This window comes from Aethalodelphis obliquidens, unplaced genomic scaffold (assembly GCF_003676395.1).
Source record: "Aethalodelphis obliquidens isolate GAN/ISIS:26980383/991018 unplaced genomic scaffold, ASM367639v1 scaffold27, whole genome shotgun sequence".
In the NCBI taxonomy this organism is placed as follows: Eukaryota; Metazoa; Chordata; class Mammalia; order Artiodactyla; family Delphinidae; genus Aethalodelphis; species Aethalodelphis obliquidens.
Genome location: NW_020837971.1, coordinates 16,412,322 through 16,426,235, shown reverse-complemented (window position 1 = coordinate 16,426,235; position 13,914 = coordinate 16,412,322). Strand labels below are relative to the sequence as shown.

Genomic DNA, 13,914 nt, shown 5'->3' with positions numbered 1-13,914 from the left:
CAGGGGCCGAGGGCTGAGCATGGGAGGAAACGCAGAGCTCAGGCCAACACAGTCCCCGTCGCAAGTAGCTTGACGTGGGCGTCAGTTTACAAACATATGATGTGCATGGCCTGCCTCTTAGTGGGGCTCAGTAGATTTTAGCAGAAACAAACTGGAAAGGGGACACGTGAAACTCGGTAAGGAGACTCAAAGGAATGTCCTGGGCCACCTGGGTGGACGATGCCTAAAGCAGGGCACACAGTCACATCGGTGCTCGGGGGAAGGACGCGCCGCAGTCACCTTCCATCTCCAGGCGCTTTGGCAGGACTACCCCTTCTCCGCCCCAGCTCCCCTCCACCCACTACGGGAGCACTGGGGCCTCTGCAGTCATCACATTCTGTGACCTGGGAGTTCTACGGACTCTGCTGACTGCTCTGTGACCTGGTGGCCGTCGTCCATCTGAACAGAGGACATTATATCACACCTCCAGCCAGAAGGATCATTTTCAGTGCAAAGGTGAACACAGAGATGAGAGCTTCCCAGAGGGGTGGGTCCAGCCGTGGAGACTGAGCCCCAGGAAGTGGGACAGAGGCCAGAGACCCCCAAGTAAGGGTACACAGATGGGCTCTGGTTGGCCAGATGACTACAGAGAGCCTTCTGGTAGTGATCAGAGAGTCTCAGAAAAGGACCGCATGCACAGGCAGGGTTGCAGGTCCATTCTGGTCAGAATCCTGTAAACAGAGAGTGTGCGTGGTGCCCGAAGGAGCAGAGAGCTTCCTCCCCGGCTTGTCCAGTTCTCCTAGTGGCCACTGACTGGGAAAGGGGCAGGTCACGATAACTGCAGTAGTCAGCTCAGCTGCCGTCACAAGGCTGGGCAACTTAAACAACAGACATTTATTCCCTCTCTGTTCTGGAGGCTGGAAGTCTGACATCAAGCTGCCAGCTGGGCTGGTTTCCCCTGAGGCCTCTCTCCTTGGCGTGTAGACGGCCGTCTTCTCCCTGTGTCCTCACATGGTCCTCCCACTGTGTGTGTCTGTGTCCTGATCTCCTTATAAGAACACCAGTCATATGGGATTAGGGTCCAGACATGTGACCTTATTTAACCTTAATAAAAAGGTTTTATCTCCAAAGAAAGACACATTCTGAGATCCTGGGTGTTCGGGCTTCACCACATGCATCTAGGAGACACACACAGTTCATCACAACCACCATCCTGGAACCATATGTGTCTTCCCTGACTTCACACACACGCTCACACGCAGTCACACGCAATCACACATACAACACGTGCACACACACTCTCATACTGACTCACACGTTCACATTTACACACGTTCACACACACTCACACACTTTCACAATTATTCCCCAAAGTAACAAGACCTGCTGACAAGTGACTCCCAGGCAGAGAAGACCCGTCTCCCACACAGGAGAGAGCAGTGCAGGGCCCCGTGCAGGCTGCATGCAAGCATTAGTGTGAGGGGTGCGTCCCCCCTAACCAGGGCTCAGGCAGCCTCTGGAGGAAGTAGAGTCTCAGCTGAGACCTGAAGGTGGGTCGTAACTGCCCAGGCAGAGTCCGAGAAGGGTAGAGCGTCCTGGCATCAGGACAGGAACGGTGTGTGTAGGCTTGGCATTGGAGGAGCTGGTGGTCAGGAATCATGAGGCACAGGAATATTACTCAGCCATAAAAAAGAACAAACTAATGCCATGTGCAGCGACATGGATGGACCTAGAGATTGTCATGCTGAGCGAAGCAAGTCAGACACAGAAAACCAAATATCCTATGATATCGCTTATATGTGGAATCTTAAAAAAGGGTACAAATGAACTTATTTACAAAACAGGAGTCACGGATGCAGGAAACAAACTTATGGTTACCAGGGGATGGGGGGGAAGGGATAAATTGGGACATTGGGACTGACATCTTCACACTACTACATATAAAATAGATAACTAGTAAGAACCTGCTGTAGAGCAGAGGGAACTCTACTCAGTACTCTGTAGTGGCCTATACTGGAAAGGAATCTAAAAAAAAAAAAAAAAGTGGATATTTGGATGGGCATCACTGAATCACTTTGCTGTACACCTGAAACTAACACAACATTGTAAATCAACTCTACTCCAATAAAAATTTTTTTGAAAATGCCACAAGGAAAAGAACCCCAAAATCACGTGGTACAGAGGAAGGTGGCTCGGGGCGGGCTGGGGCTACACCGGGCGGGGGGTGGGGGGGGGCGTGCACATTCTGCTGAGAGCCAAGGACACCGCCGCCTCCTGGCCTGACTTACACTTTAGGACACTGGCTAGGTGCGGACTGGCTGGGAGGGGAAGCAGGACTGGGCGTTGGTGAGGGAGGCACTGAGGGGGCGGGGACGAGGCTCTGGGGAGGCTGGGGGTGAGGGTGGGGGTGGCAAACCGTATGGGCCTCCACCCCTGGGGTCAGATCCCATGGGGAAAGAATCACTCCTTGTGACCCCGCCAGCCTCTCAGCGCCTTTCCTTACTACAGTGCCGGTGTGTGGGGGGGCGGGGGGTGTGACCCAACATCCTGGGGGAACAGAGAGGAGCCCCACGGCCCCTCCTCCAGGATCAGCTGCCATCCACAGCCGCAGGCCAGTCAGCCACCTCTGCGGCTGCGGGGCTGCCACAAGAAGGCGCAAGCTCCTTTCAGGGTCCCCTGAAAGGGGAGCGGGTTTAGATGAGGCCCCAGCGGCCACGAATGCCTGTGCCCTGCAGAATCTGGTCCTGGGGCTGCAGCACCCCAGTGGCGCCCGCTGCCTGTACTTGTGCCCCAAGGTTGGGCAGCCCTAGGCCTTTGATCTCATCCTCTGGGCAGTGACTGCACCATGGGGCAGCTCTGTCCACCTGAGGCAGGCTTTTCTCCAGGCAGGCTGCTCTGGGCCAGCCCACACCTGCGGGCAGCGGGTCAGCTGAGCCCACCGCAGGCCCTAGGAGGGAAGCTGTCCCGGACCGCCCTGGGGTACCTGACGGGGGCCCAGGGCTGTGAGTGAGGCCGACTCCAGAGGGCATCTCTCCTAGGCACGGGGGAGGGGACGATACTTCTGGCTTTAACTGAGTCAGATCAGCTGGACAGATGGGGGCTTTCGAGACAGGGAGGTCCCCTGAGGCCACAGAGCCCTGGTGAGCTCTAGCTGGGCAGGCAGACAAGATCGGCAGCCCCAGTTCCTCCCAGACTCAGGGCCGAGGAGGGCTGTGGAGTGGGAGGGCAACCGTGCATTCCTGTGGCTTACCTTCAGGCTGCCCTCCCCTCCCATCCCACGGGCTCTGGTTGGCTGTGAACTGGCTTTTTCCAGGAGCTCGGATGGAATTCCACCGTATCTTGAGCATCACAGAGAGCCACGAGCCTCAGAAACAACAAAGCCGCCCCGTTTCCTGCTGTGCTGATGGGAATCTCCACCCGAAGGGCATGGTGGGAGGAGCCGGCACGTCCACCCTGAGGGAGGGGCTGCCTAGCTGGAGGGGTGGCCACACAGAAGCTGCTGCAGAGGCCGACGGAGCAGGAGTGCTGGGGAGAAACCCGCCCGCTCTCCAAGCTGCTGGGGCCTTTCGTTGGCCAAACGCAATCCAGGAGTCGCCTGGGCAGGGGCAGCTCCTGAGCACAGAGCGGACCCGGAACGGCGTTTGTCAAACTTCCTCCTGGTGACCCCAGGCACCCGCCATGTGGACCCTCTGCCTCTGCACGTCCATCACAGTTTGGTCCAGAGCCCGCACAACAGCGCAGAGCCGAGCCTCCGGATAAGGAGAGCTCTCGTAGGCAGGCAGGTGTGGAGGGGACCCCAATCCCTCAAGAAGTTGCCCCTTGTCCACAGCCTCCCCAGGTCCAAGCCTGCATGTCAGCCGGCCTCCCCTCCAGCCTCCTTTTGTCCTGAGCACATCTGACTCTCCAGCCCCTGCTCGGGCAGGACCAGTCGCCAAAGCCCCAGTGACTCAGTTCTGGCGGCCTTTGTGGGTCCTCTCCCGCGGCCACCCCGTGTCCTCTGCTGACCAAAGGCCAGGCCTGGACTTTCCTGGGGCCCCTCGGCAAGTCGGGGAGAAGCCAGGCCCCGGGCACCTGTGCGGCCACACGCGGCCTCTCTGCTCCCGCAGCGCTCAGGGGACAGCGCCAGCCAGTTGCCAACCATACGTCCCTTACCCAGTTATGGTCAGAGACACGAAGAGTGACCTTTGGGGGCCTCTTTCGTCTTCCTGGAAACGCGCCGTGCGGCTTGCGGGATCTCAGTTCCCCGACCAGGGATCAAAGCCAGGCCACGGCAGTGAAAGCCCAGAATCCTAACCACTAGGCCACCAGGGAACTCCCCACCGCGGTTCTGATGTTCTGACTGATCCCCGTCCACTGATTGCATTCATTTTGGCGACTTTGCAAGTTAAAGGCATCCACTGTTAACTGAACATAAATGACAGCAATAAGAAGGTGTCTTCACCCCTGGCCACAAGTGGGCATCTCTGGACATGAGCGGGCACCCTGGACACCAGGCATGTGGGGGAGGCAGCAGCAGCGCTGGGCTCAGGTGGCCTTGCTCCCCCTTCTTGGCTGCCCCGAGGCAAGCTGTAAAAACAGCCTCAAGGCTTTTGCTGCCTGGTGACCAAACCAGCCCCAAGGAGAAGGCTCCTGATGAGAGGGACCAGAAATAAGCGCGTAGGAGGGGCGGGGTCAAACCTTCGCGGGGAAACGGCCCCCCTCCCCCTGCGCATCTCTGCCTCCCTGCCGGGAACCGCTGCTCCCCGAGAGGACACCCAGCTTCCCTCCACTTGGGCCCCTGCCCGTGAGGAAAGGGTGGGTCTGCTTTGCTGGAGGCCAAACCGGCCACTAAGGGGGCACTGGTGGGAGGAGCCTCTGCAGTGACGACACAGAGGGCCCGTTCCTCCTTCCTCTATCCCTCAAATCCGCTCCCGCCATGGGAACCTCGCCTTGTTTAAAGCCTTTCCGCATCTCCAGTTGTTTTTTGTAAAGTGGCAGCTTCGGGGCTGCCCACCTGCCCCTCAGCACCTCTCCCACACCCTTCAGGACCACCCAATCTCCCAACCTTCTGACCCACCCGTCATCTGCCAACTCTGCTCTTTCTGGAACCTTCTCCAACAGTCCCAGCAGGATCAGGGCGCCCCCAGCAAGCGTTCCCGGTGTAATCGTGGCCTGCTGTTCGGGGGGATGGTGAGGACATCAGGAGGGTCAGGAGTGCCCTCCCCCCACGAGGACCCGACTGAAGCCACGTAAGCCTCCCACCGTGGGTGACATATTCTTGGTCCTGTTGCCTTGCAGGACAGGAGATGGTTCTGACAGCGGTCCAAGGATCGCCACCTGACCACATCCAGGGGATTCTTCTTGGTCTCCATGAACTGGATCCCTCAGCAGCATTTGACACCTTCTGGAAACTCTCTGGTTCTCTCACTCCCTCCCTGTTGCCCAGGACCCTCCTTCCTAAGGTCGGAACCCTCGGGACTTTGCCCTAAGCTCTCTTTGCGCCCCACTCAGCACATCCCCTGGGATGTCCACTCCCACATCCCACAGCACATCCCCTGGGATGTCCACTCCCACATCGTCCACTCCCACAGTGTCACCCTCCACGGAGGGACACGCCAGGGACTCCCCAGTCCAGACCCCAGCCCAGACTTTCCATAAGAGCAGCCAACAGTGAGCACCTACTGTGTGCCAGGATCAGCAAGCTGTGTGGGTTATCTCATCCCGCCCTCCCAGGGCCCTGTGTGGACCAGGAACCTACCTGTGCAGAGGCCACGTACTTGTCAAAGGTCACGTCGTAAGTGTGGTCCCCTGCAGCACCCTGACCGTTGTGCAGAGGTCCACACAGAACACACAGAGCACGCCTCGGTCAAGGACACGTCGAGGGTTCCTGCACCAACCCCCTCCAGGGGAGGGGCACCTGGCTGATCTGTGTACGTAAGACAGAGGTAAGTCTGCACGTGCTCTCGGAGAGTACTGGAGGACGAGGGACAAATTGGGGATGGGCTGGACTGTCAGTGTGAGCCCACATGTCGTTCTCAGAGAGCACAGCCCTGGGCTCGCCACACACACTCAGGACCACAGAGACTCCGCAGGGCCTCCTTTGATGTCCCTGCGTCTGATCTCTGTGTGAATCTGCTGTCTCTGCGGGTGTCACGCTCAGCTGTCAGGCTCCACTGGTGTCTGGCTGACTGCGCCATTGTGTTGACGATGACCTGGGACATAGATGCTCCACATTCTAATCCAATCAAATCTGAGCTCCTTGTGGGGTGGTTTTAAGGCCAGGCTATGAGGTTTGCTCTGACCCTACTGGGGCTCTTTGCATTGGTCTCTGTCCCCACTTCTCTCTGGTGGTAAAATCCAGCTGCCTGGGGCTTAACTTGTGCTCTTATGGAGCTGCCAGCCTCCTCTCATGCTCACCTCCACGGTGGAGCTGCCAGCCGCTTCCCACTACTCACCACCAAAATGCCCACAGTTCTTGAGAGCTCCCTTAGGCTTGGACTTCCCTACGCTCTATTCTAAATAAAGTCAGTTGTCATGGAGAGAGCTTCAGAGCTGCCTATCCTTACGGTTGCCTCTCCCCTAGGGAAGATCTCAGACCCGCCGTCCAGAGCTGGGGTTGTGGCATGACACCCTCACTTTATGAACAGGATGTTGGGTGGGGACGGCAGCTTCTGGTCTTCTCAGGCTGCCTCTCCTGGGAGGAACCTCCACTTTAGAGACAAGCTGAAGAGACACTGATGGGGCCCCAGTATTCTCAGCATGCCATGCCTGGGGTAGAGCTCCCCAGCAAATACCAGTGAGGTCTGGCCGGGCGCAGGGAGCCCTGACATCTCAGCTGTTCATGACTAAAACTTAGTCTCTGTAACATGGAGGTTGGGGTGGAGGGGATGAGAAATCCTGCCCCTCCCAGGGAAATACCGTATCAAGATTCCTTGTCTAGAAAGTGGAGAGACATGGCATCCCCTTGTCTGGGAGCTGGGGGAAGAGGGACACAAATGCACACACACATACACACATGCATACACACACACGTTCCCTGTGTGGGCCTGGCACCCAGGACCCTCCAGATCCTAGAAAAGAACCCATGGATCGGTGAGAATGTGAGGAAAGATTCAAATAGGAAACTTGAGTAGACATCCCTCTTATTCCTGGATCCTAAGGTCTTGAACAGGGTGAATGTTGAATGCAGGTTTATTTCCCTTCCTGATGAGGTGAGTGGGGACCGGCACCTGGGCTCCCACCCCCCAGTCCTGTCCACAGCAGTGCGGCAGCTCCACGGCCCCCAGCCCTCAGGACCTCAGTGCAGGGAACTCCAGACTCTCCAAACACACACAGCACAAGGAGCATTTGTCTCAGTCAAGAGTCCCAACCTCACCTCGGCCAGAAATGGTGCCCAGGGACTCCCACGCTAATAAATGTTTCTAGAAATAAGTGCACAAAGGACATCAGACTGCCGGACCGGCCCTAGAGACATCTTGCTCCCTGCACCCTCCGTCACTCACAGCCCACGTCCTCTGCTGGACCCTCTTCCCCACCTGCCTTCAATTGATACAAAGCAGGGCACAGGGGTGACACTTAGTGTGCCAGATGGAGGGAACCAGCCCTCTGCCACTGTGAGACTCAGCGACAAAATAAAGGAGTGAGAGGAAGAGGAGGAGGTGTGAGACATCCGGGAAAACCCAGGCAGAGGGAAGGGCAGAACTGGGGCTGGGGTCGGGGTGGGGGTCCCAGATGTCCTGGGGTCCCCACCCTGGTAGACACACACCCTCTCCGATTATTCAATCAAACTCTAACCAGGGCAACAGGATTTCTCAGATGTGATTAAGGTCTCAACTTTACTGGCTCTCAGATACGGAGATTATCCTGGCGGGCTTACCGATCATATGACTCCCCACCCCACCCCGATAAATCCAAGTCTAGAGGTCAGAGGGGTCAATATGATGTACAGTCTCCTTTGCTGGCTTTGAAGATGGAGGGGGCCATGTGGGCAGGAACATGTGCAGGGCCTCTAGCAGCTAAGAGTAGCCCCACCGACAGCCACAGGAAATGGGGCCCTTAGCCCTTCAACGGGCCTTTGCCACACCCCGTGAGCCTGGGCGAGAACCCCGAGCTCCAGATGACATCTTGGCTCCAGTCTGGAGAGACCCTGCACTGAGAACCAGCAAACCTGGACCCCGACTCCAGGCTGCAGAGCTGGACTACTTCCAGCCTTGAAGTCTGTGATATTTGTTACCCAGCAGTAGGTGCTGACACAGCATCCCTGTGCGTTCTTCACCCGACACATTCAGCAGCCCCGCTGCAGGTTCAAGGAGGCAAAGAACTGGGTTAGCCGTGCCCTGGTTTTGCCAATGAGCACAGTGAAAGACGAGAGGGCCAAGGGGCTGACAGAGCACGCAAAGGCATGACCAATAGTCCACTGACCAGGATTCAGGCTGGGCGGGGGGGAAGGCAGAGAGCCAGAGCTGGACGGAGCTGGCCTGGGGGTCGGAGGTCTCTTGGGGGCCAGGAGGTCTCTAAGGTTAGCATAGTGAAGAAGGTGCACTGTAGAGCTAAGGGGGGGGTCGCGTGGCCCGGTGCCCGGCCCAGGATTGCAAGGGTCGCCACTCTTGGTAAGGGTGGGGTCCGCAGCCAAGAGGGCCACTTGACGGCCATGTGCACACAGGAGTAGCCCCTTGGTGGGGGCCCAGCTTCTTATGGGACCCAGGAAGTGAGGACTCCTGGGGAGGGGAAGGCACACGCAGCATGTGCTCCAGAGGCCCTCAAACAGGGAGTAACCAGGGCCAGCCAGGGGCTGGGCTGCACACCCACCAAGGCAGCCACGCCCCCCAGGACATCATCTGAGAAGAGGGCCAACATTTTAAAGGTTTGAGATGGTCTGAGACCCGCGAGCACTGTGACCCCGCACCCCGGCCTCCAGAGGCCACGTCATCTGGCAGACGTCCAGCGAAGATGACCAGCGAGGCTCAGGTAGCGGGAGATGCGCTGGAGTCAGCGTGGGTTCACGTTCAGCTCACAGACTTCTGGTCCTCGGCCGAAGCTGCCTCACGAAGCAGAAGTGCCGGGAGTTTCAGATTCTGTCCCTACACTGTGCCCCTACCCGCACCGCTGGGCACCTGGAGGGGACCAGCAGGCTCAGGGGACCAGCACATCTCTGGGCAGGAAGGGGGGCGGGGCCTCTGACGGACACAGGGACTGCCCCGCCAGGTTCTCTCCACGTCCACTCATAGCCATGGCCCACCTCTGGTCCCCAGCAAGACCGTGCTGAAGCCAACAGCCCACATCCAAAAGCCTCGGCCCCAGAACTGGAACATGGACAAGGCCCAGCGAGAGGTCTGCGGACAAAGTGCCCCCACCAGCTGCTCCCAGGTCCCCAGAACCAGGTGGGGGTCTTGGCAAGCCCTAGGCGACCTTGAAACGCTGGAAGGATAGTCTCCCCTCCATCCTCAAAGCGCAGGGTGCCAGTGGGAAGCACAAAACCTCTGCAAGCTGGATGGGTAGATGCCTCCTGCCTGCCCACATTCCCCTGGTGTGAAGCTCTCTTTGCCACTCTGAGCTCTGACATTCTGGAGCCTCAGGCACTCCCCATCTGTAAAATGGGCATGGGGGACTTGCCAGCCCTAAGAGGCCAGGTGGGGTCTCTGGGAATTCCCTGAAATAAAACTGGAAACCCCAGAAGCAGCATGACTCTTTACTCAGAGAAAGCACAGACATGGCAGACAGAGCTCAGCCAGAACGACAGCGCAGGGGACCCCACCCCGAGGCCGTGCTCACAGCGGGGGGCCGTTAGGAAGCTCCAGCCCCTGGTGGTGGCCCCAGAAAGCAGGTCTCAGGCTGTGCTGTGGCTCCTCGGAACCCCCAACCCAACCCTCAGTCTTCCAGATCTCTAGGTGGGCTCCCTACCAAGAGGACTCAAAGCCTGCGAAGCGAGGACCTACAAAAACCCCCTCACTATCTCTTTACCCCCAACCCCCAGCCAGGTGGGAATAGGCACACCTTTCCAGGGTGGTGCCGGGGTGGGGCCAGGGCTTGGGGTGGAGTCAGAGTGGGAGGTGGGGCCAGGACCGGGGGTGGGGTCAGGACTGGGGGTGGGGCCAGGGCTGGGGGTGGAGTCAGAGTGGGAGGTGGGGCCAGGGCTGGAGGTGGGGTCAGGGCCAGAGGTGGAGTCAGAGCCAAGGGGTGGAGTCAGGGCTGGGCTGGGGCCAGGGGTAGAGTTAGTTGGGAGGCGGGGTCTGGCCGGGGCTGCAGATGGGGCACCACGGGACTCAGTGCTAGGAACCCCGAGGCCCCAGCCCAGCCTGGGACAGCGCGGGCGAAGCAGCGGTGACTTGTGCCCAGCACACAGGCTCCAGTCGCAGCACGTTTTCTTTCACCAGCCCAAAGGCCGCCCAGGCAGGGTGGGGACAGCCGAAGAGTGTCCACCGGCTCTCCCAGCCCTGGAGAACTTTCTTCCGCTTCTCCAGGCGGGGCCCCTCGGACTCACCGGGCCCTCACACCACCTGGTCGGTGCGTTTGCTGCGCCACACCACCACGCCGGTCATGGCGATGGTCAGCAGGATGGGCACTGCGATGAGCGGGATGAGAATTTCGTCTGGGGGGTCCTGCCAGTGTTGCCTGTCCACGGAGCAGTTTTGGAAGAACCGCCTGTGGACCCCAGCGATGAAGCTCTCCGCCAAGGGGTTGGGCCAGTAGCAGCCCACCACGTTGGTCTCCACCTCGGTGCAGTTGGTGAAGCTCTCGTAGTACCTGCGAAGGCAGAGGGCTTGACCGCCTGGCTCCTCTGCCCCTCCTCACTCTGGCCCTGACCGCCGGGAAAGTGGGGGGCAGTCCTGTCTGGCTGCCTGCTCTCATCATGGCCCCAGGACACAGGGGAAGGCCTCCTGCTCTGAGCCCTACTGGGCCTGCTGGGCCAGCAGGGTCCATCTCCCTGGCGTCCTTGCCCAGAGGCTCTCTGGCATGGCGAGCCCATGCCCTGCTTCCCACCTCTAGGCCTCAGCCCCGCTTTCATCTGCCCCTGAGCCCCCTCCCCAAAGTGCACAGCCATGTTCTACTCCCCTTCGCAGGCTGCCGCGTCACAAACTCGATTCCCCTCGTGCCCACCCCAGCAGACAATGACCTCTGCACAGAGCCCAGTGTCATCGAGCCCAACTCCTGGCCCTCCCATCTTAAAACAGAGGCAGCAGAGCCCAGCATGGAAACTCTGAGGCCGTGAGCCCCCCAAAATACACCTCATGCCCCGTCCTGCAACTCCTACGTCATCCCTGCCTCATCTTGGTCATCCACACCCGTCACCTGCTTCCTATGAGGACATGAAGTCCCAACGCCCAAGGTCTGGGCCCAGCATTTCTCAAGTCTTCCCAGGGGGTACTCTGGGCCTGGCTTCTTTTTCCAAGGCCAAGGGATGTGTGGAGTCACAGCCACTTGGACCTGCAAGGCCCTTGTCACCTAAGGCCACTCTATGGGCTCCCCGGGGAAGAGGTCTCTCTGAGGCAGGCCGAGGACCAGCGGCCTCCCAGTCAAGGCAGCTTGCCCTCATTTACCTGGTTTGGGGGAGCGTGTCCCACCTGTGAGCCCAGCCCCGGCCTGTCTTCCTCTCAGACGTCACCTCTCCCAGCCCCCATCTGACAGGACACGTGGGATTCCCCCCGCCCCAGGGTCCTCCTGTCTGTGTCAGTCAACCGGAAAGGGCAGTCAGCAAACCACCCATGAGGAGCCACGTCCATCCAGCGGGCTGGCTCTGGACGGTCCTTGAAGCCAACCAAGGGCTACAGCTACCAGGACCCAGAGTTCAGCCCCACGGCCGGCTGGCCTGGGATTAGCGGCCCCTGGGAGTGGTGGCCTAGGCTGGCAGCCATTGTCCAAGGTGCTCTGGTGAGAGGGCTGGTCAGACACGTGCCAAGGTGCACCAGCTCCACCACTGCCCACACTCTCTTGCAGCTGGCAGAGTGCTGCATGCAGGACAGGTATGGGAGCGGGAGAGGCTCCTGCCTCAGATCCCCACAGGCAGCAGGCCCTGTGGCCCCCCTCCTCCCTCCGGTGTGGACCCAGGGCGAGTGGCCTGGCCTGAGCAACAGGAAGGAACTGCTTCCTGCAAGGAGCTTCCTGTACAGAACCTCGTCTCTGTCTGGAAAGGCGGTGGGAAACGGGGCTGCTAATCACTAAGCCAGGCCTTCGTAGTGCCCACGCCTCCCGGCAGCCCCGGGCAGTTTCCCAGTCCAGACGCTTGGGTTGCTGGTCCGGCACACGTCTGCCCTGCACCCCTCAGCTAACGCAGACAAGGGAGAGCCACACGAGGCAAAAGAGAGCGGGAAGCAAAGGGTACAGCCTGGAATCTGTGTGCAGAGCCGTGATGTGGCCCCTGGGACATGCTCAGGCTCTGGGACACCTCACCAGGCAGGTCCTCAGGCAAACCCATCACTCCCCAAGACCCACCCCTCACACTGGGCCCCGTCAGTGACCTGCCACCCCAGACAGAGCCTCTAACCGGACACGCTGCCCAGCCCCGACCCACCCCAGGGCTCAGGAGGGCTGAACCGAAGCAGATGGAGCTGGGGGAAGCCCCACTGTGGACAGCAAGCCTGCAGGGGCTGGGGAGTGGTGTGTGGCCCGAGTGACCCCGTGCACAGACAACAGCACAGGACAGCAGCTTAGGGGTCAGGATGAAGAATCAATGTCCTTCAATCCCAGCTAGCCCACTGACCATCTTCCTGACTTTGTCCACATTACTTAGCCTCCATGAGCCTCAGTTTCCCCGCCTGTAAATGGGGTTCATAATTCTTATCCGATAAGGTAACTGAAAGGACCAAATGAGGTGAAGTGAATACACTGCTGACAAGTGCCTGGCACATAGTAGGTGCTCGGTGAGGTCTCGGGGTGAGCCCCAAAGGCCAGGAATGGGGCAGAGCTGAGCACAACACCCAACTCCGTGGGTCGACCTACGGGGCCAGGCGCAGAATGCCCACACCTGGTGCTTCCCAAGAACGCTGGGAAGTGGCTCCGAATTTTAATAGCAAACGCTTTTAGGATAAAAGACACCGAAAGGTCGGGCACTCAGGCACATGGCAGGAGTTGTAGAGGCCAACTCCCACACCCCAGCATCCCGCCCTTCCCTGGGCTGGGGAGACAGAAGGCAGGGATGCACACATTTGCACACACTGCTCCCAAGCCCTGTTAACTCGCCAGCCCAAGTTCAGGCTGGAGACGAAATCAGGGTGTCCTTCACAAGGAAGCTGCTGTTTGTGTGACATCGCAGAACCAGGGTCACGACAGGGTCTGTGCTTCCCAAGTGTCCCCTGGTCACCCAGGGCCTCCCCATGTCCTCCCTTCAGTCTGGCTTCCAGAGCAAGAGAAGACGCAGCCATAGGCCAGCTGGGAAAGGGGGATGCAGAGGCCGGGAGCGAGGCAAACCGCCCCCGTCAGACTCCCTCCCCCGCCAGGCAAATTTCCCTACTCAGGTGGAAGTCGGCCCCTCTCTCTCCAACTCCCAGACCCCCCTCCTGGCTGCCCCCTCTGCTGTCCTCAGGCCCCAGGGCTGGATGTCTGATCTCCTCGCTGAGGCTTTAGCAGGTGACAAAGGCACAGGATGGGAAGCGCCCACCTCATCCTCCCTTACCCCGGACCCCTGTGTGTCCACTCCAGGCTTGGCGTCCAGGCCAGGCTCAGAGGACAAGAAGAAGCCTGGCCAAGCCCCTTACCGAGCCCCCAGCCCCCTTTCCCAGCAGACACAGAAATTTCATACTGTTTGGTTCAGCGAACAACTATGTCTGCGAGGGGCCTGCCACTGTCCCCGGGGGAGTTGGGCATGGAAGCCCCTAGAACAGCCACTGGGGGCAGAGAGCACAGGGGCCGGGGTCTTGGAGGAGAAAGGGCTGATGCAACTGAGCAAATCCGGGGCTCCCAGGGAGGGTGGGGCCTCCAGGCAAGCACGGCTCACAGGACAGTGTGAGTCTGCAGCGGCCG

The 13,914-nt window shown here is 59.5% G+C and overlaps 1 protein-coding gene across 5 annotated transcripts in view; it reads right to left on the bottom strand.

The window, feature by feature from the left end:
• Positions 1-10,072: 10,072 nt before the first annotated feature.
• The window catches only part of RAMP3 (receptor activity modifying protein 3), a 52,760-nt gene continuing 48,918 nt past the window's right edge, over positions 10,073-13,914 (bottom strand). For all 5 annotated transcript variants that reach the window (XM_027124056.1, XM_027124058.1, XM_027124059.1 and 2 more), the window contains one exon: positions 10,073-10,701. In XM_027124056.1, the coding sequence (XP_026979857.1) occupies positions 10,446-10,701 (256 nt within the window). In that variant the 3' untranslated portion in view covers positions 10,073-10,445. The remainder of the gene's footprint in view (positions 10,702-13,914) is intronic.